The sequence below is a fragment of the Desmodus rotundus genome, chromosome 8 (assembly GCF_022682495.2).
Source record: "Desmodus rotundus isolate HL8 chromosome 8, HLdesRot8A.1, whole genome shotgun sequence".
NCBI classification, from domain to species: domain Eukaryota; kingdom Metazoa; phylum Chordata; class Mammalia; order Chiroptera; family Phyllostomidae; genus Desmodus; species Desmodus rotundus.
Genome location: NC_071394.1, coordinates 115,828,859 through 115,843,557, shown reverse-complemented (window position 1 = coordinate 115,843,557; position 14,699 = coordinate 115,828,859). Strand labels below are relative to the sequence as shown.

Below are 14,699 nucleotides of genomic sequence, written 5' to 3'. Positions count from 1 at the left end.
GTTTTTTAATAAATAAATTCCAATTTTGGGGGGTCCCTCTGTGAGTAGTTTGGTTAAGGGTACTATATATGCCAAAGGATATTTTTAGTTCCTCACCTCAGTGGAAATCAGTTCATGGAGTCAGTAAAGCTAGCTATTGTTTTTAATGTTGGCAAGGAAAGATGGAAAGAAACATTTGCCTAAAGGATGCCACAGAGGCCCTAAAAAAGCTGGTGGCCAACATTGCCTTCTGCAACATTCTCTGAGGAGAGCAGGCGGACACCTTCCTGATTTATTGCGTTCCTTCCTCAAGGACCTGGTGGAATACCGTGCACTCAGGGGAACGTAAGATCAAGATGTGTGCCATTCGGGCTGTAATTAAATTTAATAGGCAGTTTATCCGGTTCAGAGGAAGATGTGATGGAGAGGGACAGAGAGGCGAGCCTACCGCGGGAGATCATTTTAAAATGCAAGATCCATCTGGGAGAAAAGACATTGCCCCAACCCAGCAAGTGTGAACAAAATCTTCATCAGCATCATATGAGGTTACTTCATCACACACGGGGCAAGAGGGAGAAGCCTGCCGCACCTTCTATTAAAAATAATGCACAGCCGTCTTAACAGCATGTAAATCTCACTCACTATTATGCAAACTGAAGGGAAGAGGCAGTTAATAAAACACAAAATAACCTGGTGTTTTATTAGGCCAGGTGCTGGATTCATAGGCATGAGGTTTAAAATGGCTTATATATTATCTTCCAGCTGTGGCAGATCTAGAGCATGGCTTGGTTTGGTTGGTAATGAAGGCGGTTATAGGGAGCGTGGAGAAAGTGTGGGTTTTCTGCAGCCTTTCTGAAACTGGGGGAGAGGAAGGCGAGGAGAGGAAGACATGGGGTGCTGAGCAAAGGCCCTTTTTGGCAGCTAAGGAGAAGCAGAGGCAAAGCAGAGAGGCAAAGCAGAGAGGCAGGCCTTCCCCAAACTTGCCATCCTGCATTCAGCCTGGAGGGAAGCCCCGCTCCAGGCAGAAGCCCCAGCTGCCTTCTCAGAATGCTGTGCAGCAGGGGCCCTGGTGGAGGGCATACCCTGAGGCCCACCCTCCCCACCTTGGGGCCATCTTCAGCAGCTGAAAAGCCCAACTCCACTATGGAGTCCAATTAAATGGCCATTTTTTCATGCCATGGAATCCCTTTCTTGTGCAGACATGGTTCTCTGCCATCACATGCTGCTTTTCTGACCGGCCTTACCCTCAGAACGAGACCCAGAAATGCAGGTGGCATCACCAGTGTCTACAAAATCCCACCTGCGGCTGCTGCTGGGCACTACAGGGGTTTCATCAGGGCTGCTTCTTGTTCTTTTTTAACTAAAGAGGAACGTGCATTTCTTAAAAGGAAGAAAGAGTTAAGGTTCCCTGGGAAAATGGGCACATCCACTGGGGTGGCCTCCTTCTTCCCTCGGCCTGAAGTTTCCGCCCTTCGAACAGCCTGAGAGGCTGATGCCCTTTCAGATTCTATCTGCAGAAGGTTCCCGTCACATTCCACTTCTCCACTGTGTGTGTTTCCCATGAAACAACCCCTTCCTTGGGTTTACCTCAGCCGGGCACTGTTTTGAGTGCTTCCCAATGAACTCCCTTTCATTCTTGCAACGCCCTCATGAGCTAGGGACTGCTGCCATCCCATCTGGCTGACTGGGGGCTGAAGCCCAGAGAGGTTCAGTAACTGGTACAAGATGCCCCAGCGGTTCAGTGGAGGGCACAGGATCCACGGGGGGTGGCCAGGCTCCAGCATCCACCTCCCCACCGCACCCCACCCCTCTCGAGCTTGAGTCATCCCGTGTTCTCCTTCCTGGCCTGAACTTCCGTTCTCCTAAGACCTGTTGTAGCCTTTGTGATCTCCCTCTTGGCTGGAAGTTCTGGATGCTTCCTGGAGGTGGCGGAAAGATACCCAGCTTCGCTAGGTAGAGAATGTCATGTGCCAGGCCAGCATCTCTTTGTGGTCAACCAACAGATTCCAGGCACTATGACGACATGGCCTCAGAACCGGATGCTTCCAACAGATGGGGAGAAAGGCAGCTTGGCAGCCACCCTGCTGAGTGGAAAGACAGGCAATGTCTTAAAGGCATGGCGCAGCCTGTGGGTGGAGAGGGTGCTGGGCAACGGGAAGGGGGCGGTAGCGAGGATCTTGAAGGATCTCCAAATGTTTCCTAGAAGCCTGGCTAAAAGCCAGGGTGATGCTGTAGGACTTCCCTGAAGGTAATGTTTTAGGGCACTCCTGGACCCCTCTGTTTATGATTCCTGGGCTGGGACATGAGCCTGGAGGGGCCCCTCTGGACAGATGCAGCCCCTGCATTCCTGGTATCTCAGAGATTCAGAGATATTATAGAGTGCGGGGGTATGGCCTTCGGAATGGCCCAGCTGTAGGATGGAGGGTAGAGGTCAGTGACACTAGATTTGGGGGTGGTCTCAGCGGCTATGAGGGGGCACTGATGGCTTCTGGAACTCTGGGGGGCACATTTGAGGAAGAACAAAAGCTCTGCCCTGCCTACCTGCCAAAGCCTTCTGGCCAGGCACAAGGCGGCCAGGGCCACACTCCTGACATGCTTCTCCTGACAAGAAACCTCCTTCGGCTCTCTCCGGCTGACATCCACACACTTACCCCAGCCCACCAGGGCCCATCAGCTAGCCCTGACCTGTCTCCTCACACTTCGCACCCGCCTCCCCTCCAATCTCCTCCCCGCAACACCCCTGGCCAGGCTCACACTATTCCCTTGGCTGGGAATGTCTTCTCCTTTTTTCCACCACTCAGTGAGATGCTAGGTACCTAGCCCAGTGCCTAGAGGGCTTTGGCTTTACGGGGTGACGCCTTAGGATGTGTGCTGCCAGAGGTTTCTAGGAGCTCACAGAACAAGTGACAAAATTGGATTTTTCAGTCAGACTTCACAAAAGAGCTGCAGGCATGGCCTTGTGCACCCCCATACTGCACTCAGTCAGTGTGATGGGTTGAGTCCCCAGTACTTCAGAAGGTGACCTTATTTGGAAGTAGGGTCCTTTCAAAGGTAATCGATGTAAAATGAAGTCATTAGAATGAGTCCCAACCCAGTATGACGCTGCCCTTTATAAAAAGGGAAAATTTGGACAGAGACAGACATGCGCGCAGGGAAGGCCATATGAAGACGCACAGGCAGAAGGTGGCCACGTGGAGACGAGGGAGTGGGCCCTGCACCTATAAGCCAAGGAAGGCCAAAAGTTGTTTGTGACATCACAAGCTACGAGACAAGAAAGGAGTCTCTCCTAGAGACGTCAGAGGGAGCACGGCCCTGCTGACGACTTGCTTTTGGACTTCTAGCTTCCAGAACTCTGAGATGATAAATTTTGTTGTCGTCAGCCACCCGGTTTGTGGCACTCCCAGGAAACTGACGTAGTCGGCGTGTGTAAATGTGTGTCGGAGAGGGAAAAAACGGTCTAAGGCATACAGACAGGGCAGGTGTGTTTACTGGAAAAAAACCGATTCACAGAGGTGAGGGCTGGTTCAAGGTCAGAAAAGGAAGTGGCAGGGTGGGGGTCAGAACTTGGCCTCGTGACTGCCCCAGTCTTCCACCTCACCAGGAGCATCTTTCCTGGGAGGCCCACCACACGAGTTTCCAATTCTGATTCTCTGGCTGATCAGTGTTAGCTGCTAAAATGAAAGCCAAGCCCACACGTGGCTGGAACCGCTCACAATATCCTTCCTTTTTTAAAGGGCTCATCTGCTGAAAAGTCTTTCAGGGGTTGAAGGATTCTGTTGGTGGTCATTTTTTCTGAGTAGATTAAGGGCTCTTTAAATCTCCATAGCTCAACTTCACGAGCCCCTCAGAGGGCAGCTTATGTCCCATCAAGCTCCGCAAGGTGATGAAGAGCCGCATACGGCAGAGCAGCGGGATGCGGGAGCAGACGTAGCCCCAAGCAGCCACCCAGCCTGGCTGTGCCACGGGGAACCCTCGCCTTCCCACCCACTGCTTTACTTTTCCAGAACCTGGGCACGTGGCTCTGAAAAATGACAAGGCGTTCACACAGGCGGAGGAGGCCTGCTCATTTTGCACATTTCTGTACAAGGCGCCCCAGATACTTTTCTCATTAAACCATCCCAGCCACTCCATGATGTAGGTACTATTTGAACCCCATTATACAGATGAGGGAACTGAGGCTCCAAGGATGACTCCAAGGTCACGTAACTCCTAAGTAGCACGGGCAGGATTTGAACCTGGGTGTAAGAGGCCCCAAAGCCTAAACGACATAGTCCCTAGGGTTTGTCCTAAGGAAGCAGAGTAAACACCCTCAGAGCCAGGATGTTTCCTCTGGTTCACACCCTCATTCCATTTCAGTGAGCTCAGTATAAACATCTGCTCCCCTGCTGCCCACCTTTCTACATGAAATGCCCTTCGCACCCCTTGTTTTTGGAGGCGTCACTGGTTAGAAATCTTCCCAAGGAGACTGGCTCTGAAGTGTCCTGCCCCAGCCTGGGTGTAGAAGGGGGTAGGCATGTGTTTTTGTCCCCCCTTTACCTATTCTGCCGCCTCCTGGGCCTGACCATTGATCCCCAGTCTACCCATGCTGGGGAAGCACAATGCAGTAGGTGGGCGGCTAGCTGGCTTTCTAATTCCTCTCTGCCTGCTCCGCCCAAGGCATCAGACAGGAGGGCCAATCTGGTGAGGGCGGCAGGAGGTTTCCTGGGAGAGGAAGCAATCACCTACCTAAAAAAAGCTCTCTATAAAAATGCTCCACTTGGAACTAGGAGCTTGCAGAGAATGTGTTATGGCTGCTGTTACTTATTTATACCCCCACCTACTTCCCAAAAGGATCTGAAGTTGCTTACAATAAAAACAGAGCCAGGTCTGTGTACAGAGAGTGGAAATCGAGAGAAATCGGAGGAGAGACTGTATGGGAGCAGCGTCACTCCCGCAAACGGGCTCTGGGCCCCTAAAGGGGGCCGGGCTGCCTGTGCTGAGAGATGAGATGGAGGTTACATTTGTTAGTTATTTCCATTTTCCTCCCAGATCAGGAGGTGTAGAAAGTCCTGCAAAGTGCTCAGAATGATGGGCACCACTCACTGGGGATAGATGGTGTCTTGTCCCCAAAGAGGGGTGAACGGGAAGGGGCCCTGGCAGCCCTCGGGGAATCCACTTGCCTTGGGTAGAAGCAGAGCCTGAGACTACGAGTTGAATGCAAAGAGCCCATTTGGCAAGAGACACCAGGAAGCATGGAGGAGGAGTGGGCAGGGGCTGCTAAGGGAAGGCGGCCAGTGAAGATCCTGCCTGAGGGCACCTGGGCTCCACCCTATTGGGGAACTCTAGAGATGATTTAGAGAATACCTGAGAGGTATCCTGCTCCAGGGAAAAGGGGGCTGCTTCCCGCACCAGCTTCTCTTGGTCATTGAGTGGGGCCTCTCCCAGGAGCATCCTTGCCGCACAGTGAGCCTTCAGGCAGGTTCACTGGGATGGCAGTGAGAGCTAGCAAGGGCCGGGACAGACCCTGCAGCACCCTCCCAGAAGGCGGGGCAGGCGGCCCCTGAGGCCACCTGGAAGCAGGTGGAATCACACCTATGCCTAATGAGCATCTCCATGGAGAGGCTACCGATTTTAGGATTTCAGAGGGAGGCTGGGGCAGGGAAGGGGGTAGAGGCCCCCATGAGGCTTTTGGGGTGGGAGGCAGCTGTGCTGACTAGCAGAGGACTGTGGGGAAGGAGTGCTCCATCTGTGGGAAGCGGAGGCCATAGCGGGACGTGTGTCCTAGGAGGGGAAAATGCTGTGCTTTGTGGCTCCCTGCCCTCCTCCAGTCTAGAGTGGGCACCATTTCACCTGGTTACCAGGTGAGTCAGAGCCTGGGTGACTGAGTAGGCCACACTGAAATACCCCACCGGGGCACCTGACACAGTAGCCAATGATCCCCGGGGCTGTCATATAATGTCTCTTACCTTGTGACCTGACTCCAAAGTTTGCATTTCCGGGAAGCCCTCCTTACTCTGACCTGTTTCACTCCGTCTCCTCTGAGCTAACGGTTGGATTTATTCCTGGATAGCAGCCACCCCTCCTGCCTAGATGCCCAACGACTCCCATGCCACCTTGTTACCGCGCCTTCCTGAGGCATTCTGGGAGCAATGTGGCTGTTAAGGGGGCTGTCTCCGCAGTCAGACTGTACAAGTCCCATGTGTGGACCGCAGACACGGGGAGAGTTATTTAGCCCTTTGACACCGCAGTGTCCTCATCCCTAATCTGGGAAAAGTAATATTCAGCCTCAGCTTACTCCTCCGTCCTGCAAGGGCAAGAGGGCACATCCCACAGAGACCTCACAAGGAGTAAGGAGAAGAGAATTACTATATTTAGACTACTTAGCATGGTCCCTGGCATGTAGTAAAGGCTCAATAAATACTAGCTGTAATAATAATGGTGATAAGAATAATGAAGACTCCTGATTACAAACTGTCCATTTCTCTCCATTATTTACAGACTAAAATGCAAATTCTTCAGTCAGCATTCCAGACTCTGCAAAGCTTTTCCATTCTCATTTCCCACTCACTCTCACCTTAACATGACCCCACCATCCCAAGCAGCTGTTCTCTCTGCTCTTCTCCTTGCGGCCATTCCTGTGGCCCCGCCTCAGTCAGTTTCCCTAGTTCTTAGGTCAGGACGCACTCACCTTGATACTTAGCCTAGTACAGTGCCTGGAACACAGTATGCAATCAATAAATACCTCTAAAGGGAATAAAAGAGATGCTCCCTCCACTGGTTATTGATCACTTCACTTCTCTGCAGTGTCGAGATGCACCTGGCATGTGACCAGTTCACACACAGCAAGTGGGTGTGTGCTCACAACACTGCTGTGTAGCTATGCCCAGGCCCCATCACAGAAGCTTGGCATGAATTGTCTCATTTCATCTTCCTAACCATTTGCTATTATCACTTTATAGATGGAAGAATGAGGATGAGGGAAGGTAAGTCGCTGGGGCGCAGTCACATGGCTGATTGGTGACTGAGCAGGTTTAAACCCCATTCATCGGATTCCAGCGCCCTTGCTCTCGACATATGGCATTGCTCTCCACCACCTCTTGGTTCACAGGCCTGCTTTATGTCCTGAATTGAAATGAAAGCTCCCATATGGCATCCAGCCTTGTCCTGCTCTGTGTCTGCTTTGGGCTAGGACACTGCTCTCCAGGCTCCATGAGGGTTTGTCCACTGAGTCCCTCGGCCTGGCAGGTTGGTCAACAGCTTCACCAATTAAAGAGTAGGGCACACCAGAGTCTCCCCTTCTCCCCGACACCAAGGGTCTGGGTGGGTCCCCCAAGGTCATTCTGGGTCACTCCTCTAAGTGGGTTCATGGCCTTTGCTATGCACACTGCGGTCTGTGTACCAGCAGCACCAGCACCACCTGGGAGCTTGTCAGAAATGCACCACTCAGACCTGCTGAATCAGAACCTGCATTGCATAGGAATGCCAGGTGCTTCGTAAGCACATTGAGGTTTGGGAAGCCCTGCTCTAGGTTCTTCCTCTGTTTCCTGAGACAGTCTTTGCTTTGGCGAGCAGGCCTAAGTCCAGCGCCAGCCCTTCAGGAGCTTCTGCCACCAACTGTGCAGCCTCCTGCTCACCTGAGAAGCTGCCCTGGCATGTTCTGGCAACAATTTCCACAGCCAAGCCTCTAGGCCTGCTGCTGGCCCCCATTCCTGTTCTACAGATAGAACTGGGGCACCCACCCCCAAATGCATGACCGCGTGTGTCCCAAGACTCACTTCACAACTGTGGCTCTCCCCGTTCTTTTTTCTGTCTGGCAACACTATTTCATCTTTTTATGTTGGTGACCTTTCACACTGTTCTCTTTCTAGGGCACCAGCCACCAAACCAGCAAATGCTGCGATATTTGCATTTTTTAAAAAGTATGTTTACTAGCATGTAGGCAAGTAACATAAGCCACTTAAAGAGATTAGAAGAACTTCCTAGTTATATTCATTCATTCACTCACTCAGCAAATATTTACTCAGCGCCACACATCAGAAATATACATCAAAGAACATAACATATGCAAAAAACACTTAAAAAAATTAATGTACCTCCTGATGTCTCTACCGTTTTGTCCCAGACCAGGAAACACACGCCTCCTACTTCGATCCCACTTCCTCTCCCTCCCTCTACTCTTTATTTCTAACTTCAATGAAAGCCATTCACAGCAGAATACTGGCAGCAAAGCAGGCCCACCCACCCACCTACCTACCTACCTGGGGGAGGGCCACACCTGTTTTGTGCTTTTCCAGGCCTTGGCTTTGGGGATATAAACAAACCCTCCCCAAAGCCAGACTGTGGCCCAGGGGAGATCCCCCATAATCTTGGGTGCATCTTACAGTTGGATCAGTGTTTTTAAAAAATAGACCCCTTTCCCCTCTGGGGCCCCAGTGGGCTTTGTACAGGTGTCTGACATGACCCAAGTCACATCTCACTGGCTTCACCTGTCTCCTTCACCAGACCCTAAGTCCCTGCAGGCAGCAACCTTATCTCAATCATTCATGTCGCCAGCGCCTCCCACACAGCCTGGCATATAGTACGTGCTCAGTTCATGTTTCTTGGGGGAGTGCACACACACCTGACTGAATCGGAGGAAACACCAGTCTACTCAGAGAGTGCAAAGGCTACTACCTGGAGGAGGAGGGTGGCCACTGCACAGCGCCTGAGCTGATGTGCACGCCCCGAGCTGAGTTTGGGCGGACGTCCCCTCCTGGCCCAGGACAGAGTGTGCAAGTGTTTGCACGTGGGCACAAGGACCGGTGCCCACCCTCCCAGCTGCCCAGGGTGGGGGCGGGGGAGTGTCCCTTACCGTGGTGTATTTACCCAGCTGGCAGAGCGAGGGGAAGGTTTCCTGGTGCGCTTTTCGGATCTTCTCTGTGAGATCATCCAGCTCAGCTGTCATTTCATAGCTTTCTGTGCATTCCTGCTTCGAAGGCTCCTTCTTTTTCTTGTTTCTGTCATTCCTGACAGCTGGAAACGAGAGAGAAGGCAAATCAGGGGTCATTGACGGCTGGGCCTGCGCTTTCTGATGCTTTGCATTCATTTGATACTGGGAACAGGAACAGCAGGAAAAGGTGCTGTAAACACATCTAGGAAAAGAGGTTTGGCGGCCAGGAGGTCTGGGAAGAGAGTGACATTTGGCTTTCTGTGTAAGCACATGCCACAAAATTCTGACAGAACGCTTGTGCTGCCCCTGCAGGCTGACAGTCTCTATTCGTTTCGGAGGAACTTTCTCTGTGGACAGGTCCTTAAGAGAGAATTTTCCCAAGCATGGTCCCCTAGGCTCCAGGGCAGATGGCCTGCAAGGCATTACCAAGGAACCATTATGGCCTGGGAAACGTCCCCAAATCAAGCCCTGGTGGCACCTTAATTGGTAATTCCAGACTAAGCTTTTTGATTTTGTTTTTGGTATTTTTTTCTCACCTGAGGGCATTTTTTCATTGTTTTTTGGAGAGAAAGAGGAAGGGAGAGAGGAAGGGAGAAAAATATCAGTGTGAGAGAGAAATGTCAACTGGTTGCCTCACGCACGCGGCCGGACCAGGTATGGAAGGCGCTCGGTCCCAGGACTGAACCTGCAACCTACGTATGTGCTCTGACCAGGAACCGAATCCGGTTATGGACGATGCTCCAACCATCCGGGCCATGCTGGCCAGGCTAAACTTTCTGTTGTGATATTTTGCTTTTTAGTTTTCTGAATTCATTGACTGGCACTTTTAAAGAAATGGGATTATTGTTTTTGTATCTCTTTGCTTTTCTGCTTCCTAAATTTTCATATTAATCATATGTCTTATTATTTGGAAAGTTATTTAAAAATAATAATTATGCATTTTGAACCCTTGGCCTGGAAAACCATTCATTCATTCATTCACTTATTCATCCACAGCCACTTGGCTCCACATCTTGTCTGGCCCCTTGGACCCTCGGCAGATGAGTGTCTTGGGCTCAGCAGGCCCCACCGAGCTCAGCGAGAGGCAGAGCCAGGGGCTGGACCCTGGGGCTGCGGAAGCCCATGCTTCCTTTCACAGCACAGGCCTCTCAGATCACTTCAAATCTGAGTGTAACTCAAAGCTCTGGCCTCTGGCCTGGATCTCCTGGGGAAGGAAACTGAAATCCAGGGAGGCCAACAGGTAAGACTAGCCCATGTGCTCTGCTCCGGGAGCTGCTCGGCTGTGTGTGCCACCAGGAGCCGGGAATCTGTGCTGCAAAATGACCCGGGGCGTAATCCGGTCCGCCCTAAGAGGGTTGGGCCTGGGCTGCCTCCTGGGAGTACCGGTGACCTGAGTGAGAACTGGCAGTCCCCTGGGTCTACACTGAGAGGATCCAGGGCCCTGCTTGGAGCTAGAGCTGAAGGAGGAATTGAAGGCAGGCATGGGAGAGGAGAAAATGGGAAAGGAAAGAGACAGTAATGGAGAGGGAGGGAGGGCGGGAGGGAAAGAGAAAAAAAGGGGGAAAATGAATGGTACTTAAAAATCGCAGTGTCTGCATAAGCTGCTCACACCTGACCAGGTGGCAGGGCAGCCGGGAAAAAAAAATCCACATTTCTTGAGCGTCTTCAGCATGCATAGGAACTGTCTGCAGTATCTCACTTAACCCTCTTACCAGGTAGGCAATTTAAAACCCACTTTACAGATGAAGAAACTGAACCTCAGAGAGGCTAACGTGCCCAAGTTTACAAAGCTGACAAGTTCTTTCCTCACTTGGACTCATTCGGAAGGAAGTGAATGTTTGAGAAGAAAACAAAACCTCCCAGATGACCGTCTTCCCCGGGACTCTGAAATGACCCTGTTCTTTGGCTCAGAACATTTCCTGGTCTAGAAGGCGTGGGTATGGACAGTGTGAGGTAGCCCCACTGTAGAAGCAGTCTGCTCTGCATGCCTGGACCACTCCCAGCAGGTCTGGAATACAGGGGGAGGGTGGCGTGGTTTACAGCAGGGAGGGCACAAAGGGGAGACAGGGAGGGAGGCAGGGGGTAGCGGGTGGCGTACAGACGCCCCTGTGTCCCTCTATGCAAGTGGAGTCCGGGTGTGCGAGGGGAGGCGACGGCCTGAAGGCTTGTGAGTAAGCGCAGGGGGCTGTCAGTGCAGGTCCTCGGACCCCCTCCTTTCCTGGGTCCTGCCAATGACCCTCTTCTTCAGCTAACCCAAAAGTCACGTCAGAGTAACGACGGTCCTTCCAGAACAGAGCCCTGAGGAAAGGAGTTTGGCATCGCATCGGAGGCAGGGAAGGGGCACGTACTGTTACCATCATGAGGTGGGCAGGCAATTACTGTTCCTCAGGGCCCTCCCCTCCTCACAGGTGGATATCTGGAAAGCAAGGGCCGTATTTTACTAGTCTCTGTGTCCCCAGGGTTAATACAGCATCTGACACATGACGGGGGCTCAGACACAGTTTTGTGAACAACAAGATGAGCAGGTGACTAAACGCGGGATTTTGTCAGCTGTCAGGGCCTCTGCGCGGCAACGCAGAGCTCACCTGAGCCTCTGTCTTCCAGTCACTGAAGGTCTCATCACTGGGCCTGCAGGGGACTCCTGCCCCATTCTCCAACCTAAAGGAGGAGCCAGGAGGTGGATAAAGCAGGTGGGGCATCCAAAGGGTCGTGAGCGTGATTTACACACCTGGGAGAAGCCGGCCGATGCAGGCAAAGCGCTTCTCGGATGAAAGGTGCTCCATAAAACATCAAGTATTCTCCTCGTGAGGGCTAAGTGCTACAAATCAGATTTGGTGGCATAAAAGTAACGTATTTATGATCCACTATCATATTGCAAATGAAATGAATGTAATAAAAGTGTCACTTATACAAATACCTCTGATGTACGGATCTCGACCTATGAATATGAAAACAGACACCCCAGCACTTTTATTTGAATGTCTAATCATGGAAATAAATGAAGTCACGTTCATTTTAATGTGTGCACTTGTGCATGTATCTGGAATATTGATTTCTATGCACACAATAAAAATGCAATGCGGGAAACACGCAAAAGGTAGGGATTTCACTTGGATTCAGGAAGAGATGAAAACAACACTACTAAAAACTTCACGGCCAAAGAAAGAAAGATAGGAAAATACAATCAACAGTGCTTTTGTCCATAAAATTGTCTATATTCGGCTCAGCAAAGAAAGCATAATGGTCTATTTATTCTTGCCTGAATATCAAGGTCTGGAATTTGCTCATCTTGATTCTTAACCTCCTCGCTAACTGCAAGAATCATGGGCCAGAGTTGGGGATCAGGGCTATCTAGCTGCCATGCATGGGAGAGCGCCTATCACTGACAGGCAGGTACGCTTAAAAGAAAAACACAAAAATATTTCCATCTGAGTTTCAAAATCATTGTCTGAATTAATTATGCACATGAACTACTGGAGGATTTGAAGCCAGGTGGACCCACGATGGAGAGAGGCATCCTGTTCCCATAATTTCAGGATTTGGGAGTTGGCGCTTGAGCATTCGACACAGTAGTTCCCACTGTAAAGTTGGGTGAGGCTGGGGGGAGTTAATACGACAGGATCAGCATCTCTTTGAAGGTGGAGACTGGGTCTCTCCTAATACAGTACTTGCCACGTAAATGCTAGTAAGTGTGTGAAGAAACACACAGAGAAAGGAGGTTAGTAAACGGGGTTCCAGCTGAGTTTTCCCTGTCACTAACAAGTCACATGCCTTTGGGAACAGGCCGAGGGCAGGGGCCCCACGAGTGTCTGTTAAAATAGCATCCCCGGAGGACTGCTCCATGCCTGCAGTGTGGTCACACACGTGCAAGGACTTTGAAACGATGTGATGGCCCACACAAGTGCCAAGTGGAAGGGAGGGCCTGGCATTCACAGTGCCAGTGACCGAGTGTGGAGCATAGTTAGAATTTTTACTGCATATTAAATATGCAAGTCTTGGGGCAAATAGTCTGGACGTGGCATCTGGGGAGTTTAACAAGGATCTACCAGCCTAGCTCAGCTTCTAAAGTTATTCAAAGCACTTAGAGAAAACGGCTGAGACACCAGAATATACAAACACCAAATACGTCTTTCTACCTGAAGTGGTGTATTATACCAATACGACTTTCAAAACATTTCTCAACGTACTTTCCTCTCACTGGTTGCTTTTAGATGTGGAGGTTTCACCTCCTCTCGAGTGGACAGGGTCCCCTCGGTCCTACAATTTCCGATACTTTTTCCTTCCGTTGTCTGGCTAGTGCGGGCAGCCCTGCCGTGGCCCTGTTTGTTTTGGGGCAGGTCCAGTGTGGTCATCCTTGCAAGATGAGAGATTTGGAGTTCAGAGGCTGATACAAGAGACAAATCCTTGTCTTTGGACAGGAGTCTTGTATGAATTATAGGAAATAGCATAAGTTCAACTCCAGACACGAGGGAAAATTAAACATTCCTGCACGATGTATCAAAGCAGGAGCGTGGCAAGGAGTGGCTGAGGGACTGCACACCACCTCGGGGATGCCTTCCCTCCTAATCGGCAGGATTTCTTTACACAGCCCCCGGCAGCAATGAGCCATCTCAATGATGGCTTTCCTTCAATCCCGTCCACAACGGGGTGCCTGTGTACACCCTTGGCTTTGTGTTTGTGGTAGAGCTATCTGACAGGAGCAGAGCTGCGATGAAGGTCTTTACTGATGGCCCAAAATGGAATGCCAAAATTGGAAATGAAAGACACAGGGGCTGGCCCTCTACTTCAATCAGGAGCAGCCTCGCACGCCTTCCACCTGATCAACTTGCCTGGTGTTTAAAAGCCTCCAGTTTAGAAAAGAAGAGTTCAGTGACAAACATCTATAACATGTTCAAGGGCAGGAAATTCTTTGTTATGTCAAGCTGGAGTTCTCTCTGCCAAAGTTCAAACTGCCCTTGTGTATCAGGAAGACTGTTTCGTGGGGTCTTTTTAACTTCTTCATAAGAGTACAGGCAGTCTCATATTCAGGAATCAACAGTCTTAAAATAAGGACCCATATATCTGGGGTAAAATGATTGAACAGAGATACAGGCACATCTCTTTATATTTCTTTCATGAATTAGGCATCGTAGCCTTTCAAAATCTGTATCTGATGGAGGGGGGGATGACAAAACAAACTTCGCAGCAGCGGACTGTGCCAGAGAACCCTGTACCCTGTGCTGTGTAACATATATTCTTCACAGCAAGTTACGGGCTTTCAAATATTTGACAACCATCTCGATCACGATGATTCTAATGGCTGAAGTTTTCCATGCCTCCTTTCGTCTAAACCCAATTAATGTTTAGAAAATGAACCGCAGTTCTCCTTGACATTCTTATATATTTTTTCCCTCTGAACATGCTATTTAAAATAGAAATGAGGTACTTCTCTAAGCTTGGAAAATTTTCTGCTAAGCAGCCTCTGTGATTCCCCGTGGGGAGTACAACCCTTGGCAAACCCTGTGGAACTGGAGGGATAGGAGGGGAGTGCCAGGAAATGGGGACTGTGCTTGCGTGGCGGCTCAGATGCAGCGCTGGCCCTAATCCTCCTGGTCTTCCTCTATGCAGCTCTGTGCATTGTGACTTTACAGATCCTCCCATCAATAGGTGGAGACTCTTCTGCACCCCTTGTACCTGGAAGGCCTGTGACTGACTTTCCCAGCTACAATGCAGTGGTAGTAATGTGCCATTTCCAAGTCTGGAACTCCAGAGATTTTGCGCTCTTCTGCTGATGCCCCTGAGAACCTTACCACTGTGTGTGAACACGCCTGAG

At 50.6% G+C, this 14,699-nt stretch overlaps 1 protein-coding gene across 4 annotated transcripts in view; it reads right to left on the bottom strand.

Annotated features, from left to right (window-relative positions):
- Positions 1–14,699, bottom strand: part of RARB (retinoic acid receptor beta) — a 650,193-nt gene that overhangs the window by 20,551 nt on the left and 614,943 nt on the right. For all 4 annotated transcript variants that reach the window (XM_053930256.1, XM_024566225.3, XM_053930257.1 and 1 more), the window contains one exon: positions 8,810–8,970. In XM_053930256.1, coding sequence (XP_053786231.1) covers positions 8,810–8,970 — 161 coding nt within the window. The remainder of the gene's footprint in view (positions 1–8,809; positions 8,971–14,699) is intronic.